We start from the raw sequence: 16,984 nt of genomic DNA on the forward strand, positions 1-16,984 counted from the left end.
GGGATTAAGATTGTCAGAGTGTGTTGTCAACATAAAAAGAAATACGCTTTGAAGAACAGCATCACTCGAAGACGGTCTCGCAACCATGCAAACATTGACTGACAAGACACTAGCTATTTAGGCCTATATATGTTATCAAATGATGGTAGGCAACCTTTTTAATCAATGGATCAAAAACTAGCGCCCCGTGAGTGATTGATTGAGCCCCGACTCCCGGGCAATGTTTACATTTACTGCAGAGGACATGTTGGGGGGAGAGTGTCAGTAGTTTAAAAGAGCATAGAGATAGTGAAGCACCCTGAGATATAGTGTCTGTGTAGAAGTAGGTTACTTGACTACCTTAAAACCACTAATGCTCCTTATTTCTCTGATGGGAATTTTAAAATGAGCTCATCTAATAGGCCTAATACGTACTTCAAAACAGAAGTTTACTGCAAGTCAAGCAACATTTTTTTTAATGCCATTTATATCACAATACACTTTTATCAATGAATGTAGACACGAATATAACCCTAAATATTTTTTAAAGAAAATGTTATCTAGGATACATTTTTTACAACATTTCAACAATTCCCTCTGGGCAAGTCCGTAGAATATATCTAAGAAAAAGCACAATTTGGCGAATGCAGATGCTTCTGAAGCTGGGAAAAGAGAGTTGGCGTGTGGGAAGAGTCTGACTTTTGGGAAATGGAAGTTGGAAGGCTACCAAATGCCAAATGACTTCTTAGACCCAATCACCATCTCTTCAAAGTAAGTTACTAAATATAGTCCAGTTTGAAACATTCTCTATGAAATTGGAATTTTTATGATGACAGTCCTAGGACATTATGTTAGACAATACATGCATTTTTAGTTCTATCAAGTTCATATTTATATCCAAAAACAGCGTTTTACTATGGCGTTGATGTTGAGGAAATCTTTTCCCTCCAATACCGCCAGTCAAATCAGCACAACATATTAAATAATTACTATTCGAAAACATTGGTAAAATATTATATTGTCATTCAAAGAATTATAGATTTACATCTCTTGAACGCAACCGGATTGCCAGATTTAAAAATAACCTTACTGGGAAATCACACTTTGCAATAATCTGAGCACTGCGCCCAGAAAAATACGCTTTGCGATACAGACTAACCGCCATGTTGGAGAGATCTAAAATCGAAAATACTATGTAAATAATCCATTACCTTTGATTCTCTTCATCAGATGTCACTTCCAGGAATCCCAGGTCCATAACAAATGTAGTTTTGTTCGAAAAAGCTCATAATTTATGTCCAAAAAGCTCCGTGTTGTTAGCACATGATCTAAGCCCGCCGGACTTCTCTTCATGAAAGAGGGGAGAAAAAATATTTACGTTCGTTCAAACATGTCAAACGTTGTATAGCATAAATCATTAGTGCCTTTTTCAACCAGAACATGAATAATATTCAAAGCGGACGATTGCATTCTCTTTTAAAACGTATTGGAACGAGAGTACCCAACATGAACTCGCTCGCCAGAGTCTTGTCGGCCACCACCGTTCCAAGGCTCTTGTTCGTTCAGTTCTCACAGTAGAAGACTCAAACAACTTTGTAAAGACTGGGGACATCTAGTGGAAGCCATAGGAAGTGCTCAACGATTAATAAGCCCCTGTGTGTTTCAATGGCATAGGCTTAAAGGTAATTCAACACATCAGGTATCCACTTCCTGTCAGAATTTGTCTCAGGGTTTTGACTGCCATATGAGTTCTGTTATACTTACAGACACAATTCAAACAGTTTTAGAAAATTCAGAGTGTTTTCTATCCAAACCTGAACAATAATATGCATATTCTAGCTTCTGAGTTGGTGTAGGAGGCAGTTAAAAATGGGCACATGTTTTTTTCAAAATTCTCAATACTGCCCCCTATCCCCAACAGGTTTTAGCAGGTGTGCTTTGCTAAAGGTTAATTTGTGGAATTTCTTTCCCTAATGGGTTTGAGTCAATCAGTTGTTTTGTGACAAGGTAGGGGTGGTATACAGAAGATAGCCCTATTTGGTAAAAAGACCAAGTCCATATCATGACAAGAACAGCTCAAATAAGGAAAGAGAAACAACAGTCCATCATTACTTTAAGACATGAAGGTCAGTCAATACGGAAAATGTGCAGTCACAAAAACCATCAAGCGATATGATGAAACTGGCTGTCAGGAGGACCGCCACAGGAAAGGAGAACCCAGAGATACCTCGGCTGCAGAAATTGCAGCCCAAATACAGTTGAAGTCGGAAGTTTACACACACCTTAGCCAAATACATTTCAACTCAGTTTTTCACAATTCCTGATATTTAACCCTAATAAAAATGCCCTGTCTTAGGTCAGTCAGGATCATCACTTCATTTCAAGAATGTGAAATGTCAGAATAATAATAGAGAGAATTATTTATTTCAGCTTTAATTTCTTTCATCACATTCCCAGTGGGTCAGAAGTTTACATACACTCAATTAGTATTTGGTAGCATTGCCATTAAATTGCTTAACTTGGGAATAACGTTTCGGGTAGCCTTCCACAACCTTCCCACAATAAGTTGGGTGAATTTTGGCCCATTCCTCCTGACAGAGCTGGTGTAACTGAGTCAGGTTTGAAGGCCTCCTAGCTCGCACACGCTTTTTCAGTTCTGCCCACAAATTGTCTATAGGATTGAGGTCAGGGCTTTGTGATGGCCACTCCAATACCTTGACTTTGTTGTCCATAAGCCATTTTGCCACAACTTTGGAAGTATGCTTGAGGTAATTGTCCATTTGGAAGACCCATTTGCGACCAAGCTTTAACTTCCTGACTGATGTCTTGAGATGTTGCTTCAATATATCCACATAATTTTCATTCCTTATGATGCCATCTATATCTTGTGATGCTGCCACCCCAGTGCCTCAAGGTCGGGATGGTGTTCTTCAGCTTGCAAGCATCCCCCTTTTTCCTCCAAACATAGCGATGGTCATTATGGCCAAACAGTTCTATTTTTGTTTCATCAGACCAGAGGACATTGCTCCAAAAAGTACGATCTTTGTCCCCATGTGCAGTTGCAAACCGTAGCCTGGCTTTTTTATGGCGGTTTTGGAGCAGTGGCTTCTTCCTTGCTGAGCGGCCTTTCAGGTTATGTCGATATAGGACTCGTTTTACTATGGATAAACATACCTTTTTACCCGTTTCCTCCAGCATCTTCACAAGGTCCTTTGCTGTTGTTCTGAGATTGATTTGCACTTTTCGCACCAAAGTACATTCATCTCTAGGAGATAGAACGCATCTCCTTCCTGAGCGGTATGACGGCTGTGTGGTCACATGGTGTTTATACCTGCATACTATTGTTTGTACAGATGAACGTGGTACCTTCAGGCGTTTGGAAATTGCTCCCAAGTATGAACCAGACTTGTGGAGGTCTACAATATTTTTTCTGAGGTCTTGGCTGATTTCTTTTGATTTTCCCATAATGTCAAGCAAAGAGGCACTGAGTTTGAAGGTAGGCCTTGAAATACATCCACAGGTACACCTCCAATTGACTTAAGTGATGTCAATTAGCCTATCAGAAGGTTCTAAAAGCCATGACATAATTTTCTGGAATTTTCCAAGCTGTTTAAAGGCACAGTCAACTTAGTGTATGTAAACTTCTGACCCACTGGAATTGTGATACAGTGAATTATAAGTGAAATAATCTGTCTGTAAACAATTGTTGGAAAAATGTCTTGTGTCATGCACAAAGTAGATGTCCTAACCGACTTGCCAAAACTATAGTTTGTTAACAAGAAATTTGTTTTAATGACTCCAACCTAAGTATGTAAACTTCCGACTTCAACTGTTAATGCTTCACAGAGTTCAAGTAACATACACATCTCAACGTCAACTGTTCAGAGACTGCGAGAATCAGGCCTTCGTGGTCGAATTGCTGCAAAGAAACCACTACTAAAGGACACCAATAATAAGAAGAGACTTGCTTGGGCCAAGAAACATGAGCAATGGGCATTAGACCGGTGGAAATCTGTCCTTTGGTCTGTTGAGTCCAAATTTGAGATTTATGCTTCCAACTGCCATGTCTTTGTGAGACGCAGAGTAAATGAACCGATGATCTCCTCATGTGTGGTTCCCACCGTGAAGCATGGAGGAGGAGGTTTGATGGTGTAGGGGTGCTTTGCAGGTGACTCTGTCTGTGATTTCTTTAGAAATCAAGGCACACTTAATTTAACCAGCATAGCTACCAAAGCATTCTGCAGGGATACGCCATCCCATCTCATTTGTTTTTCAACAGGACAATGACCCAACACACCTCCATTGAGAGTGATGGAGTGCTGCATCAGATGACCTGGCCTACACAATCAGCTGACTTTAACCTAATTATGATGGTTTGGGATGAGTTGGACCACAGAGTGAAGGAAAAACAGCCAACAAGTGCTTCGTTTATGTGGGAACTTCTTCAAGACTGTAGGAAAAGCATTCCAGGTGAAGCTGGTTGAGAGAATGCCAAGCATGTGCAAAGCTGTCAATGCAAAATTCTATAATATAAAAGTAACGACGTGCTCTGAAAGTCAGCAAGCAACTTCAGGGAGTGAGTGTCTTAATAAATAAACGGAACATAATACAAAACAGGAAACACTAACAGCACACAGACATGAAACAGAAACAAGGACGCCTGGGGAAGCAACCAAAGGGAGAGACATATATAGGGAAGGTAATCAGGGAAGTGATGGAGTCCAGGTGAGTCTGACGACACGCAGGTGCACGTAACGATGGTGACAGGTGTGCGCCATAATGAGCAGCCTGTTGACCAAGAGGTCAGAGAGAGAGTATACGTGACGTTACCCCCTCCCCGGCGCGTTCGGCTCCAGCCGCAGGACGCCAACCAAAGGGACGAACCCCGGGATCAGGAGTGGACCGGTCACGCCTGCTGATGCACGGGAACTTGTCGCCAACTGGGGCGCGGGAACCTCACAGACCGGCTGAGGCAGGGGAGCCTGATGATCCGGCTGAGGCATGAGAGCCTGACGAGCCGGTGGAAGCAGGGGAGCCTGGCTATCCAGTGAAGGCATGAAAGCCCGACGAGCCAGCTGTAGCAGGGGAGCCTGGCGATCCGGCTGAGGTATGAGAGCCTGACGAACCGGCGGAGGCAGGGGAGCCTGGCGATCTGTCTGAGGCATGAAGAGCCTGTAGCGGCTCCCGGACCCGACGTCATTCCCACCAAAACAAAAAAATAAATACACTCCATGATGCTTCCCTTAGTTGAGGCGTCATTCTGTAACAACGTGAGCTGAGAGTCAGGAAGCAAGTTCAGGGAGTGAGTGTTTTAATAAATAAATGGAAATAATACAAAACAAGAAACACGGACAACGCAGACATGAAACAGGAACAATGATGCCTGGGGAAGGAACCAAAGGGAATGACATAAGGTAATCAGGGCAGTGATGGAGTCCAGGTGAGCCTGACAACACGCAGGTGCGCGTAACGATGGTGACAGGTGTGTGCGCCATAATGAGCACATGTTACAATAAAATATATTTGGGTTAAATGTGGAAGACACATTTCAGTTGAAGGCATTCAGTTGTATAACTGACTGGGTATCCCCTTTTCCCTATTTTGATTTGTTTAACACTTTTTTGGTTACTAAATTTTGTTTTTGTATTTATTATGGATCCCCATTAGCTGCTGCAAAGGCAGCAGCTACTCTTCCTGGGGTCCAGCAAAATTATGGCAGTTTATACAATTTTAAAAACATTACAATACATTCACAGACCCTGTGCCCTCAGGCCCTTACTCCACCTCTACCACATACATACAGTACAAAATCCATGTGTACGCGTGTGTATAGTGCGTACATGTCACGGTTGTCGTCGGTGAAGGAGGACCAAAACGCAGCAGGTACGTGTATGCTCATTTTTCTGTTTATTTATATTCTATCAGAAATGAATGTACAAAATAACAAAACAAAAGAACGAACAACTACAAACAGTCTGGCTAGCATAGGCTCAACACAGAACAATCACCCACGAATAACAAACCCAAACACACCCTAATATATGGGACTCTCAATCAAAGGCAGATAGACAACACCTGCCTTCAACTGAGAGTCCCAACCCCAATCAGCACAACATAGAAACACACTCACCAGACTACACATAGAAATACATAAACATAGAACATCAACCCAAAACCCCGAAAATACTAAATCAAACCCCCCTTTGAACAAACACACCACCCTGAACCACATAAAACAAATACCCCCTGCCACGCCCTGACCAAACTACAAAACAATTAACCTTATATACTGGCCAGGACGTGACAGTACACTACATGATTCCATATGTGTTATTTCATAGTTTTGATGTCTTCACTATTATTCCACAATGTAGAAAATAGTACAAATAAAGAAAAACCCTTGAAAGAGTAGGTGTGTCCAAACTTTTGACAGATACTGGTCCAAAATACTAACAAATCTCAAAATTGATAGGTAGATACAAAAATGTAATTTCAGCCTGTGGTGCCTGGCCTTAAGGTGAACACCAAAGCAATGGATAGCTATAATAAAAAATGGTTCTGGAGCTTTTGGTCAGCTAGTTGCTGTGTTCATTTAGCCTTGTAAAGGAGTGCGTAACTGGTGGCAGGGAAATCAGACGCAGGAGAGCAGAACTAGGTAGTAACCGGAGCAGTTTAATCCAAAAACCAACAGCATAAAAATACAACAGAATATGGGTACAAAAAACCCGACGCGCACCAGTAAACAAGTGCACAAGCACTTACAACAAACAACCCCACACAAAGACATGGGGGGAACAGAGGGTTAAATACACAACAAATAATGAGGGAAATTGAAACCAGGTGTGTAGGAAAACATGACAAAACAAATGGAAAATGAAAAGTGGATCGAATCGACGATGTCCAGAAGACCGGTGACGCCGACCGCCGACCGCCGAACGCCGCCCGAACAAGGAGAAGAAACGACTTCGGTGGAAGTCATGACAAGCCTATAGTTTCGTTGAATTGTATGAAAGACAATTATGACCAATAAAAGGATTAAGCTTCCTTTGTCTAAATTAAATCTTACCCTGTTGCGTGACGGAATCTCATACATCCCTGGTACTATAAGCCTGACCAATATCCTACAATAGTAGCCATATAAAGTTTGATTTGATTTGATTTGGTGCTCTGCCTCAAGCTGTTTCATATAGATATGGACTATTTGGATTAAACAGGTTCACATAGGCCTATGACAGAGTTAGCACAATAAGGGAACCCAGCCATTCAACTCATGTTATTCCACCAACACTGTTTCTCAGTGTAAGGGCACTTATACAGACCATTCAGGGAACATGCTTGTTTGCTTGACCTCGAAGTCATGCAAAAGCCTGCAATTTCATAATTTGGAGTAAAAGCATGTGATTAAAATGTCTATTTGACTGTGTAATGTATCTCATTGTTCTTCAAATTAATGTTTAGGTATCCAAATCACCATATCCCTCCTCTTTGAAGAATGGGTCAACACAGTGTGCCACTGCCAAAGCGTGAAACCAACATACACTGCCGTTCAAAAGTTTCGGGTCACTTAGAAATGTCCATTAAAATAACATAAAATTGATCAGAAATACAGTGTAGACATTATTATTGTTGTAAATGACTACTGTAGCTGGAATCTGAAGATTTTTTATAGAATTTCTACATAGGCGTACAGAGGCCCATTATCGGCAACCATCACTCGTGTTCCAATGGCACGTTGTGTTAGCTAATCCAAGTTTATCATTTTAAAAGGCTAACTGATCATTAGAAAGACATTTTGCAATTATGTTCACACAGCTGAAAACTGTTGTCCTGATTAAAGAAGCAATAAAACTGGACTTCTTTAGACTAGTTGAGTATCTGGAGAATCAGCATTTGTGGGTTCGATTACAGGCTCAAAATGGCCAGAAACAAATAACTTTCTTCTGAAACTCATCAGTCTATTCTTGTTATGAGAAATGAAGGCTATTCCATATGAGAATTTGCCAAGAAACTGAGGATCTCGTACAACGCTGTGTGCTACGTCGTTTCCAGCCACAATTGTCTACACTGTATTTCTGATCAATTTGATGTTATTTTAAAAGACAAAACATGCTTTTCTTTCAAAACAAGGACATTTCTAAGTGACCCAAACTTTTGAACGGTATTGTACATAAAGAGCAAAGAAGGCCATTCCCTGAACCATTGAATGCTATGAATAGATAGCCTACACTGTAATGGAAAGCAGTAATTTATGCAGTTATTTTAGTTATTACTAAAAGTAAAAAAGAACTCTGAAACGTTTTACAGCATCATATTGTAAATTATGGTGCATTGTGGGAAAATGTCTGTATTTCGAATGGTACTGTAATTCCACCCCACATAATACAGTACCATATACTGTATCTTTTTGATTGCCAAAAACCTTTTGACAACTAGTTGGTGAATGGAATTGTTGTTTCTGTCTCATTGCATATTTTGAGACGTGCCTTGTAAGAGGCCACATTTGTTGCACCCGTGAGAGGGGAATGCTATACCAATTTAACTTACATGTGGTTATAGAGCCCCATCAATTAAAAATGGATAGGGGACAGATTGGAGTGGCAGCTAGTCTTAAACCTTAAATTGTTGAGCATTTTTCGATGTTCTTTTGGTCTGTTTTGCCCTGTAGTTGCTGCCAATTTGGAAGCCTTTGTTAATGCCTCTAGAAGTGCAAGTGATATAGAACACCAAATATTCATCAAAATGCTGTAATGTGTTAACAGTTAGCAGCCAATCTGCTTGCACAGACCCCTTGTAATTTCAGTAAAATACTGAGAAATACAAACCCATCGCCTCAATTAAATATAATTAATTCCGATAACAGTAGCATTTACTTTTTTTACAGTATAATACAGGCTTACGTGCTTGATACCATATTCACCGAACTGCCTGTAAATTACTGTCAAATTCGGGGTAACCCCTTTGCAGTGTATGAGAGGTTGACAAATACTTGTCTCTACAAACAACACGTATCTTACCAAATCTTAAAACGTGTGGCATCCCGCGAGAGTATCCAAGAAACAGCAGCAGAAGCAGGAGCAGCAGCCTGAGGTTGAACCTGAAAACAAGACTAATTATCAGCTGGGAGGTAATCTTCATGTTGTTTGTAAAATGCACAGTGGTGATCCCCCGTACGCGTTTGAGTCCCCCGGAATTCGGTTTACAGTCGTTCGGCAGGGTGACGGCAGCCCAGTCGCAGGATCACGGCATGGTCACTCGAGCTTCCCCTAAACCCATTAGCAGTCCCGGCCTGATTCCCGACTTGGCTAAGCCAAGAAACTATCCTCCGGTTCACGAGATGGCGGGACATCCATGTCGGGCGGTACAAATCCGGTGGAGGCTCATACAAGGGCTTGCGCCTGGCTCAGGTGAGACACGAGGAGTCGGATATCCACACGGGAGGTATGTCTGTAGAGGAGCAGAGAGCGCCAAGCAGAGCAGAATCGCGATAGCAGCCTATGAGGCACTTTGGGTTGCATACGCTCCCATTATACTGCACTGCTGCACAGCCTCTGACGTTGAGCCAAGGTTAGTTCGAGCGCGCGAGCCAGATAGAGTGAGCCTACAGAAGAGGAAGGGTGAGAGAGAGAGAGAGAGAGAGAGAGAGAGAGAGAGAGACAGAGAGACAGAGAGAGAGAGAGAGCGAGAATGTGTGTGCGTGCGTGTGAAAGAGAGATATTGTCACAGGTTCCGCCGACAACAGTGTGCCACAGCTCCTATCTGCATCCCAAAGGAGCTGCTATTTTACAACAGCATGATTTCCTTCGGCTAATGTCATCCACCCACCCGTTGTAATTATGTAACGCTTGTGCTGTGCGTGACTGCGAGACATTACTGGTGTATTTTGCGGCTCCGCAACAGTTTACCCCTTCACAAAAATAATTGCATTGCTGTGTTATAGCCTATTCATAGGCTGGAGAGTAACACTTCCACATACACCATTAAGTTTTACAATGAGTACCCTCATTTCACTCACAGATTGTCCCAATTTGCGACAAAATCAATTGGATCGTCATGTATTATGTCTATTTTTTCTCATCAGTAAATGAACGTGGTGATATTGAATAATAAACATGATACTTTTAAAACACAAGCAGTTGAGCATTGTTTGAAGAGAAGTGGGGAAAAACGCTAGCGGCCCTTGACTAGTCATTTCAGCTCCACTCGCTGTCCCTCTGTGAATTTCAGCACCATGGACAGCGCCGCACTGAACCATGTTTGGTGGCGGGCTCTGTAACAAGGTCAATCCGACGTCTACATTGGCAATGCAGCATTTACGGTGATATGGCCTCCCGCAGAAGTCAGGACTTTCATACTTCATACACGAAGCAGCGCAGAGCTGTTGTTAAGGAAGATGTCAAGGAAGTGAGTTTGTGTTTATACAGGACCTACTGCCCTCACCTACCGTCAACCAGTCATGTCAATTAGGGAGGTATTCGGAGACCTCTGCATTGTTACACATTTTGAGAGGCCATGGTGATGCGGTGTGGAGCTCAATTTGGCCTCTGCGTGACTCCGGAGGCTCCGAAAATTGCGTCACACCACCCATAAGGCTCCTCCGACCACATTTTTTGAGCAAGCATACATTTTCTCTTAGGCAGTCAGTGGTCCACGGCAAGTCAAGCTCTTCATTAGGCAAAATCAACCACCATTTTGTAATGTGTTTACCTTCCAACTTTTCAGAAATGTGGTTTTCGGTTGAACAAGCCATGCGGGTAAATAAATAGCTTTTATCCAATGAATTGAGTAAGCGACTAAATTGTAAGTATAGTACACATTCCGAGACGAGGCTATTATGATTGTTCATTATTAGTGTAGCTACATTTGCTTACAAGGAATGTGGCTATTTTCTGATCATTGGGCTGTGTCATATGAACAATGCATATTTTCCTTCTAGGCTTCAGAATCCAATCAATAAAAACTGCTTCCAATGTTGTATTATGAAACATGCCACGCAGACTTACAGCATATGAAACTATTGCTGGTCTACTGTTGCCATTGCTGACATTTGATGAAAAAACAAATATGCCTTTTAACCAAATGTTGAATAATTGTATATTTCATTGTACAAACTTGAGAGGGGGAAGACTTGAGAGAATTGTGAGAGTTGAAATTGGCAGAGAGGAGCAAGTCCATACAGCTATCGATATTACGTGCTCGGAGGCACGAATATTTAACCAACATACAAATAACTTCACTTTAGACTTAAAAGCCTTCGCTCCGTGTGTATTAACCATGTCACAACCGACTCCAGCAATAGAAAGCCAAAGCCTTACGCACTAACTGCAAATAGAGATATATCCCTGACAACCGATTACAATCTGTGTAGATATAGAAACACAATAATTGCTAAGCATTCATGGTTTACTGTCTATTTCAAGTATCACGTTTCTATGTGAGTACTCCAACAACTGCAGTTCAAACAGTTGCAATCGGCATGGAGTGTACACGCAAAGGTTTGTTGAATTTTACAGTGTGCGCATTATCAGCTCCCGGGCCCTGCAAGTGTGGATTCAGATTCAGCCAGGTTTGATGATGAGCCGCGGTAAGTACAACAAATAGGCCCTGCTACGAACGGGTGGAGTGGCGATGAGATGGACGTAATCTTCAGCACCGAATGGATGGATATATGAAATAACTTTTTGGATGAACAGTGTTATTGTATGTGGTATCAAGTGTTAAGAAGTGAATAACTGGCCTGTGTGTGTGTGAGAGAGAGAGAGATAGAGAGAAAGAGACTACACTGTGTGTGTGAGTGTGTGTGAGAGAGTGTGTGTGCGTGATTGTGCGCATGTGAGAGTGCGCGTGTTTCCTTGAAACAGAAGCCAAGGTGCAACAAGTGTGGGTTAATCAGATGCAAATATAATTACATCAACCAAGGCATTTCTTCTTAACCCTAGAGCATTGGGAAAGTCAATGGGTCTCTATTCAAGCATATTCTGAATATATAAACATCTAGATAGCAAAATATGTTTGCCAAAGACACACGATCGTGGGTTGCAGTGTCAATGTTCATACAACACTGGGTTGGGAATGTGCTTTGGGTTGCGTGGGTCTAAAAACAGATACTCTGACTGCAATGTGAGAAAATCAAACACAACGAGGCACTCACCATCCCACCATCTGTTCTACTAGCATAATTATGGAAAAAAGCTGGGTTTCGCTAAGCCTGCCGAGCCTTGCACCCAGCGTGAAAGGAATGCTTACTGAGCCGAGGTAAGAAGACATCGACTGATGGAGAGAAAATGATGCTAAATCTGCTACTGGTAAATCCCCTCTGGTGAAACAGTGCCCTCTGTCATGTAATGGAGGTACTTCAGGTATGTCGTCATAAAACCAGATTTGGAGAACGTCTGTGCAATGTGCATCCATCCAGCTAGTGTAATAGGATTGATGGTGGGGTTAAGGTTGGGGTTATGATGTTTATGAAGTAGAATTACATGGAGTGTAGCAGAGGGTGGTCTTTGAGTTTTAGCCCTGTGGTCTCTAGTAGGGTGAAGTCTGCATGCCTCTGTGTCTTTTGGGGATTTGTACTTCTAGGCCTACATGATTCCAGTATGTCTTTTAGGATTTTCTAGTTTTAAATGCTTTAGGGCATACACAAATTAAGTGTATATTTTTGGGTTGTTTAGTTCTAATCGTTTGAGGGCCTAGATAAACCCAATGTATTTAGGATTTTGTAGTTCTGATGACTGTAGATACATCCAGGCATGGCTGTAGCTTTAGAAGAGGGGTTCAATGAGGTCTGTTTGTACCAATCCACTTATTAATACTGTAATATTGGAGTGGCTCTATTGTGACTGGGCCAATAACAACTGTGGGTTTAAAACAGTTTCCATAATGTGTTTTGGAGGGTTTTTAGCCTATGGTACGCTAAAGGAAAGATAACATACATGGAAAGCCTTCCTCTCTATCTCTCTACCCTTTTCTTTCTCCCTCTCTCTCTCCCTAATAATTCCTATTTTTCTTTCTTTTCTTAACTTTTTTGGGGATAGGCTACTCAGGCCCAGAAGCTAGGATATGCATATAATTGGTAGATCTGGATAGAAAACACTCAAAAGTTTCCAAAACTGTTAAAATAATGTATGTGAGTATAACAGAACTGAAATGGCAGGCGAAAACCTGAGGAATATCCATCCAGGAAGTGCTATTATTTCGAAATGGGTGTTTTTCCATTGAAAGACAATCCACCATTTAAAGGGATAGGACCCAGATTCTGTCCCCTATGTCTTCCACTAGCTGTGAACAGTCTTTAGACATTGTTTCAGGCCTTTATTCTGAAAAATGAGGGAGAATGAGCAGTTTCAGTGAGAGGCCAGTGGAAAGTCCCCAACCTGTTTAGTGCGCAATCATGAGAGCGCGCCTTTCATTGTTTTTATATTGACGAAGCTATTGTCAGGTTGAAATATTATTGATTATTTAGGCTAAAAACAACCTGAGGATTGATTTATAAACATCGTTTGACATGTTTCTATGAACTTTACGGATACTATTTGGAATTTTCGTCTGCCTCTTGTGACCGCATTTGAGCCATTGGATTACTCACCATTTCACTCTCCTTCTTCCGAAGATATCATTCAACAACTCCTAAATGACTTTACCCATTCCAGATCCCTCTGATCTCTCGTTAGTACACCACTGACAGATTGTGTAAAGGCTGGTGTGCAATGTAATATCTATGTGGCTTTTGTTTAAGTTATCACTAGTCAGTTTATTTTGTGATAGTTGTGTTTTACATGGCATGTGTATATGGAATGTATGCATGTTGTATGTGTCGAGCAGTACTGTGTGTCCAAGACCATTTCCCCCCTTCAGAACAATGTAGTCCTTATACACCATCCTAGCTTACACCAAATCCATCTGACTTTGACAGAATACGGTACCCTTTATTTTACAGCTCGGTAAGTACTAGAATGTTTTAGTACTTTCCAGTAGTACTAATTGAAATAGTTACCATTTAAATAACTTTTGTTACCAAGTATTTACATAGTAAATACCTAGCTCCTACCGGGCTGTAAAATAAATGGTTATTGGTTCTTCTTGTCACGGCTGTCTGAAGAATGAGACCAAAGCGCAGCGTGTGTATCGTTCCACATTTTATTCAAACTGTGAAACTATGCACGACATACAAATAAACTAAACAACAAACCGTGACGAAGAGGTGCAACATACACTTACTCAAAATAATCTCCCACAAAACCTAGTGGGAAAAACAACAACTTAAATATGATCTCCAATTAGAGACAATGATGACGAGCTGCTTCTAATTGAAGATCATCCCAAAACCCCAACATAGAAATACAGAAAACTAGAACCCCACATAGAAATACATAAACTAGACAAAACCCCCAACATAGAAAAAAGAAACTAGAACCAACATAGACATAAATAAACTAGACAAAACCCCGTCACGCCCTGACCTACTCTACCATAGAAAATAAAAGCATTCTAAGGTCAGGACGTGACACTTCTACACTATAGTTTGTGTAGTTTGTGTGTATAAAACAGTTCAAGTATTGCCTTTGAACACATGGCTCTCACAGCGATGGCACATATGTCTAAGCTGCCTGAGACAGTAATTAGGACCTCTCGGCACATTGTCATTTTGAGTTAGCACTGACGAATGCCAGCTGATACCCTGAGCTTTCTCTCGCTCTCTCTGTGTGTGGCAGGCTAACAATATAGTACATAGTTGTAGTGAGATTTGCGGTAATAGATCTTGGTGTTTTGTTGTGTTTGTGAGAGACAGAGAGAGAGAGAGAAATAGAGAGAGACAGTGGAGAGCCGGGGCGATTAAATGGTGGGATACTGAAGTTGAGTTATTACAGAGTAACCAGCAGTGTCTGGTTTGAATAATGACTTCTGCAGACATTTTTTTCTGGATCAAAATGGGGCTTAGATGGTGGTTGTGGCCATGGGTGTGGCCATGGGCGCAGCCAATGGTACAGTCACCAACCTAAAATTCTCAAGGCCCTCTTGTTGGCCGCGTTGACGTAGTTTAGCTATTTTAAAGCCAATTTCCTGCAATTCTATACATTTCGCCATGGCTTATGCTATCCAAGTGACTCAAACATTTTTACAAAATCATTGGGGGCCCCATGCCATGAATACTCCTGAATGCATCATGTTTTGAATTTTTGATTCCCCCTGACCCAAGACTTCTGTGCAGAAAAAAAACTTGGAACAGAATGAGAAAACACATCCCCAGTCAGTGTGTGTGCGTGTCTGCTTTTATGTGTGCGTTTGCGCTTGTGCATGCAGTCTAGAACACAAACCCAATCATTTGGCAAAGCTGTCGGAAGTCTCCTAATTCAAGTACAGTAAAAACCAAACCCTGCAGAGGAAGCGAGAAAAAGGAACACCATTACAATGACTGTGTTGACAATTTTTTTAAATAATCCTGCCCTGGATGTCTGTTTAATGGCCTATTCTCTGTACTACACACCAGTCTATTCCCCAGCCATGAGCACTGCTCTCAAACCCTGGTCCCAGATCTGTTTGTGCTGTCTGACAATGACCACAGGAGTTGGCTATATAATCCAACAAGACCTGGGACCTGCAAACCTCTCTATAGGTCCCCAGGGAAATGAACTAGGAGCACAGGGCCACCTGGAGTTAAAGGATGCACCCAAAATAGCACCCCATTTCCTATTGCAGTACCTTTTTTATTTCTTTCGCCTTTATTTAACCAGGTAGGCAAGTTGAGAACAAGTTCTCATTTACAATTGCGACCTGGCCAAGATAAAGTAAAGCAGTTTGACACATGGAGTAAAACAAACAGAGTCAATAATACAGTAGAAAAATACGTCTATATACAATGTGAGCAAATGAGGTGAGATAAGGGAGGTAAAGGCAAAAAAGGCCATGGTGGCAAAGTAAATACAATATAGCAAGTAAAACACTGGAATGGTAGATTTGTAGTGGAAGTGCAAAGTAGAAATAATGGGGTGCAAAGGAGAAAAATAAATACAGTAGGGGAAGTGGTAGTTGTTTGGGCTAAATTATAGATGGGCTATGTCCAGGTGCAGTGATCTGTGAGCTGCTCTGACAGCTGGTGCTTAAAGCTAGTGAGGGAGATTAGTGTTTCCAGTTTCAGAGATTTTTGTAGTTCATTCCAGTCATTGGCAGCAGAGAACTGGAAGGAGAGACGGCCAAAGGAGGAATTTGATTTGGGGGTGACCAGAGAGATATACCTGCTGGAGTGCGTGCTACAGGTGGGTGCTGCTATGGTGACCAGTGAGCTGAGATAAGGGGGGACTTTACCTAGCAGAGCCCTATGAGCCCTGGCCAAAAGCAGTGGACTAAATAGGGGTAAGGGTGCCAATTGGGATGCAACTATAGTATAGACAACATACAGTACAGAGTTTGTAATGAGGAATCCACAGAGGGCCTTTTAGTTCAGACCTGGTTTGTGTGTAGGAGATAGCCGACTGTCTCCAGGGAGAGGTCTGAAAGAGAAAAAGAGGGGAGAGAGACACATGCCTGCACACACACTCCAAAACACAAGTACACATTCCAAGAATGAGTTGATGACTTACCCTTTCTATTGAATAAAGACACTGAAAGCACCAGGCTAGAGAGAGCCAGGGCTCAGCTTCACTGATTGGGAATGAGAAGGTCAGTGGAATCACCTACGTGGATTGGGACCAAAAGAGGCCAACACCCAGCCAGGAATCAGCGCCATAAACTGACTGATAGAGCCCATCACCCAGCCTTAGACAGCCAAGAACCAGCTCCATACAACTGGGATGGACAGTGTCCCACCACACACAACCCATGATCTTTTTCCTAGGATCAGCTCTTGGCTGGAAACGAAACAGCCATCAAATGGGAATGTCGACAAACATGAGCTGGCAAGGGTAATATCACTGTCAGATTGTAAGTAGCCTGAGATTTTTCCCACCCCCTATCACAACACAAGGCGAGACCCAGATGCAGACACAGGGAGCAGATGTTTTGAGCTCTGGTA

At 42.0% G+C, this 16,984-nt stretch overlaps 1 protein-coding gene across 4 annotated transcripts in view; it reads right to left on the reverse strand.

Annotated features, from left to right (window-relative positions):
• The window catches only part of LOC115195609 (glutamate receptor ionotropic, kainate 2), a 237,538-nt gene extending 228,107 nt beyond the window's left edge, over nt 1–9,431 (reverse strand). For all 4 annotated transcript variants that reach the window (XR_003878718.1, XM_029755669.1, XM_029755660.1 and 1 more), the window contains exon 1: nt 8,994–9,431. Coding sequence is in view for 3 of the 4 variants with exons in the window: in XM_029755669.1 (XP_029611529.1) it covers nt 8,994–9,114 (121 nt within the window). In the remaining variant the exon portion in view is untranslated. The remainder of the gene's footprint in view (nt 1–8,993) is intronic.
• Between the last annotated feature and the right edge of the window lie 7,553 nt (nt 9,432–16,984).

Source organism: Salmo trutta, chromosome 1 (assembly GCF_901001165.1).
Source record: "Salmo trutta chromosome 1, fSalTru1.1, whole genome shotgun sequence".
Classification (NCBI taxonomy): Eukaryota; Metazoa; Chordata; class Actinopteri; order Salmoniformes; family Salmonidae; genus Salmo; species Salmo trutta.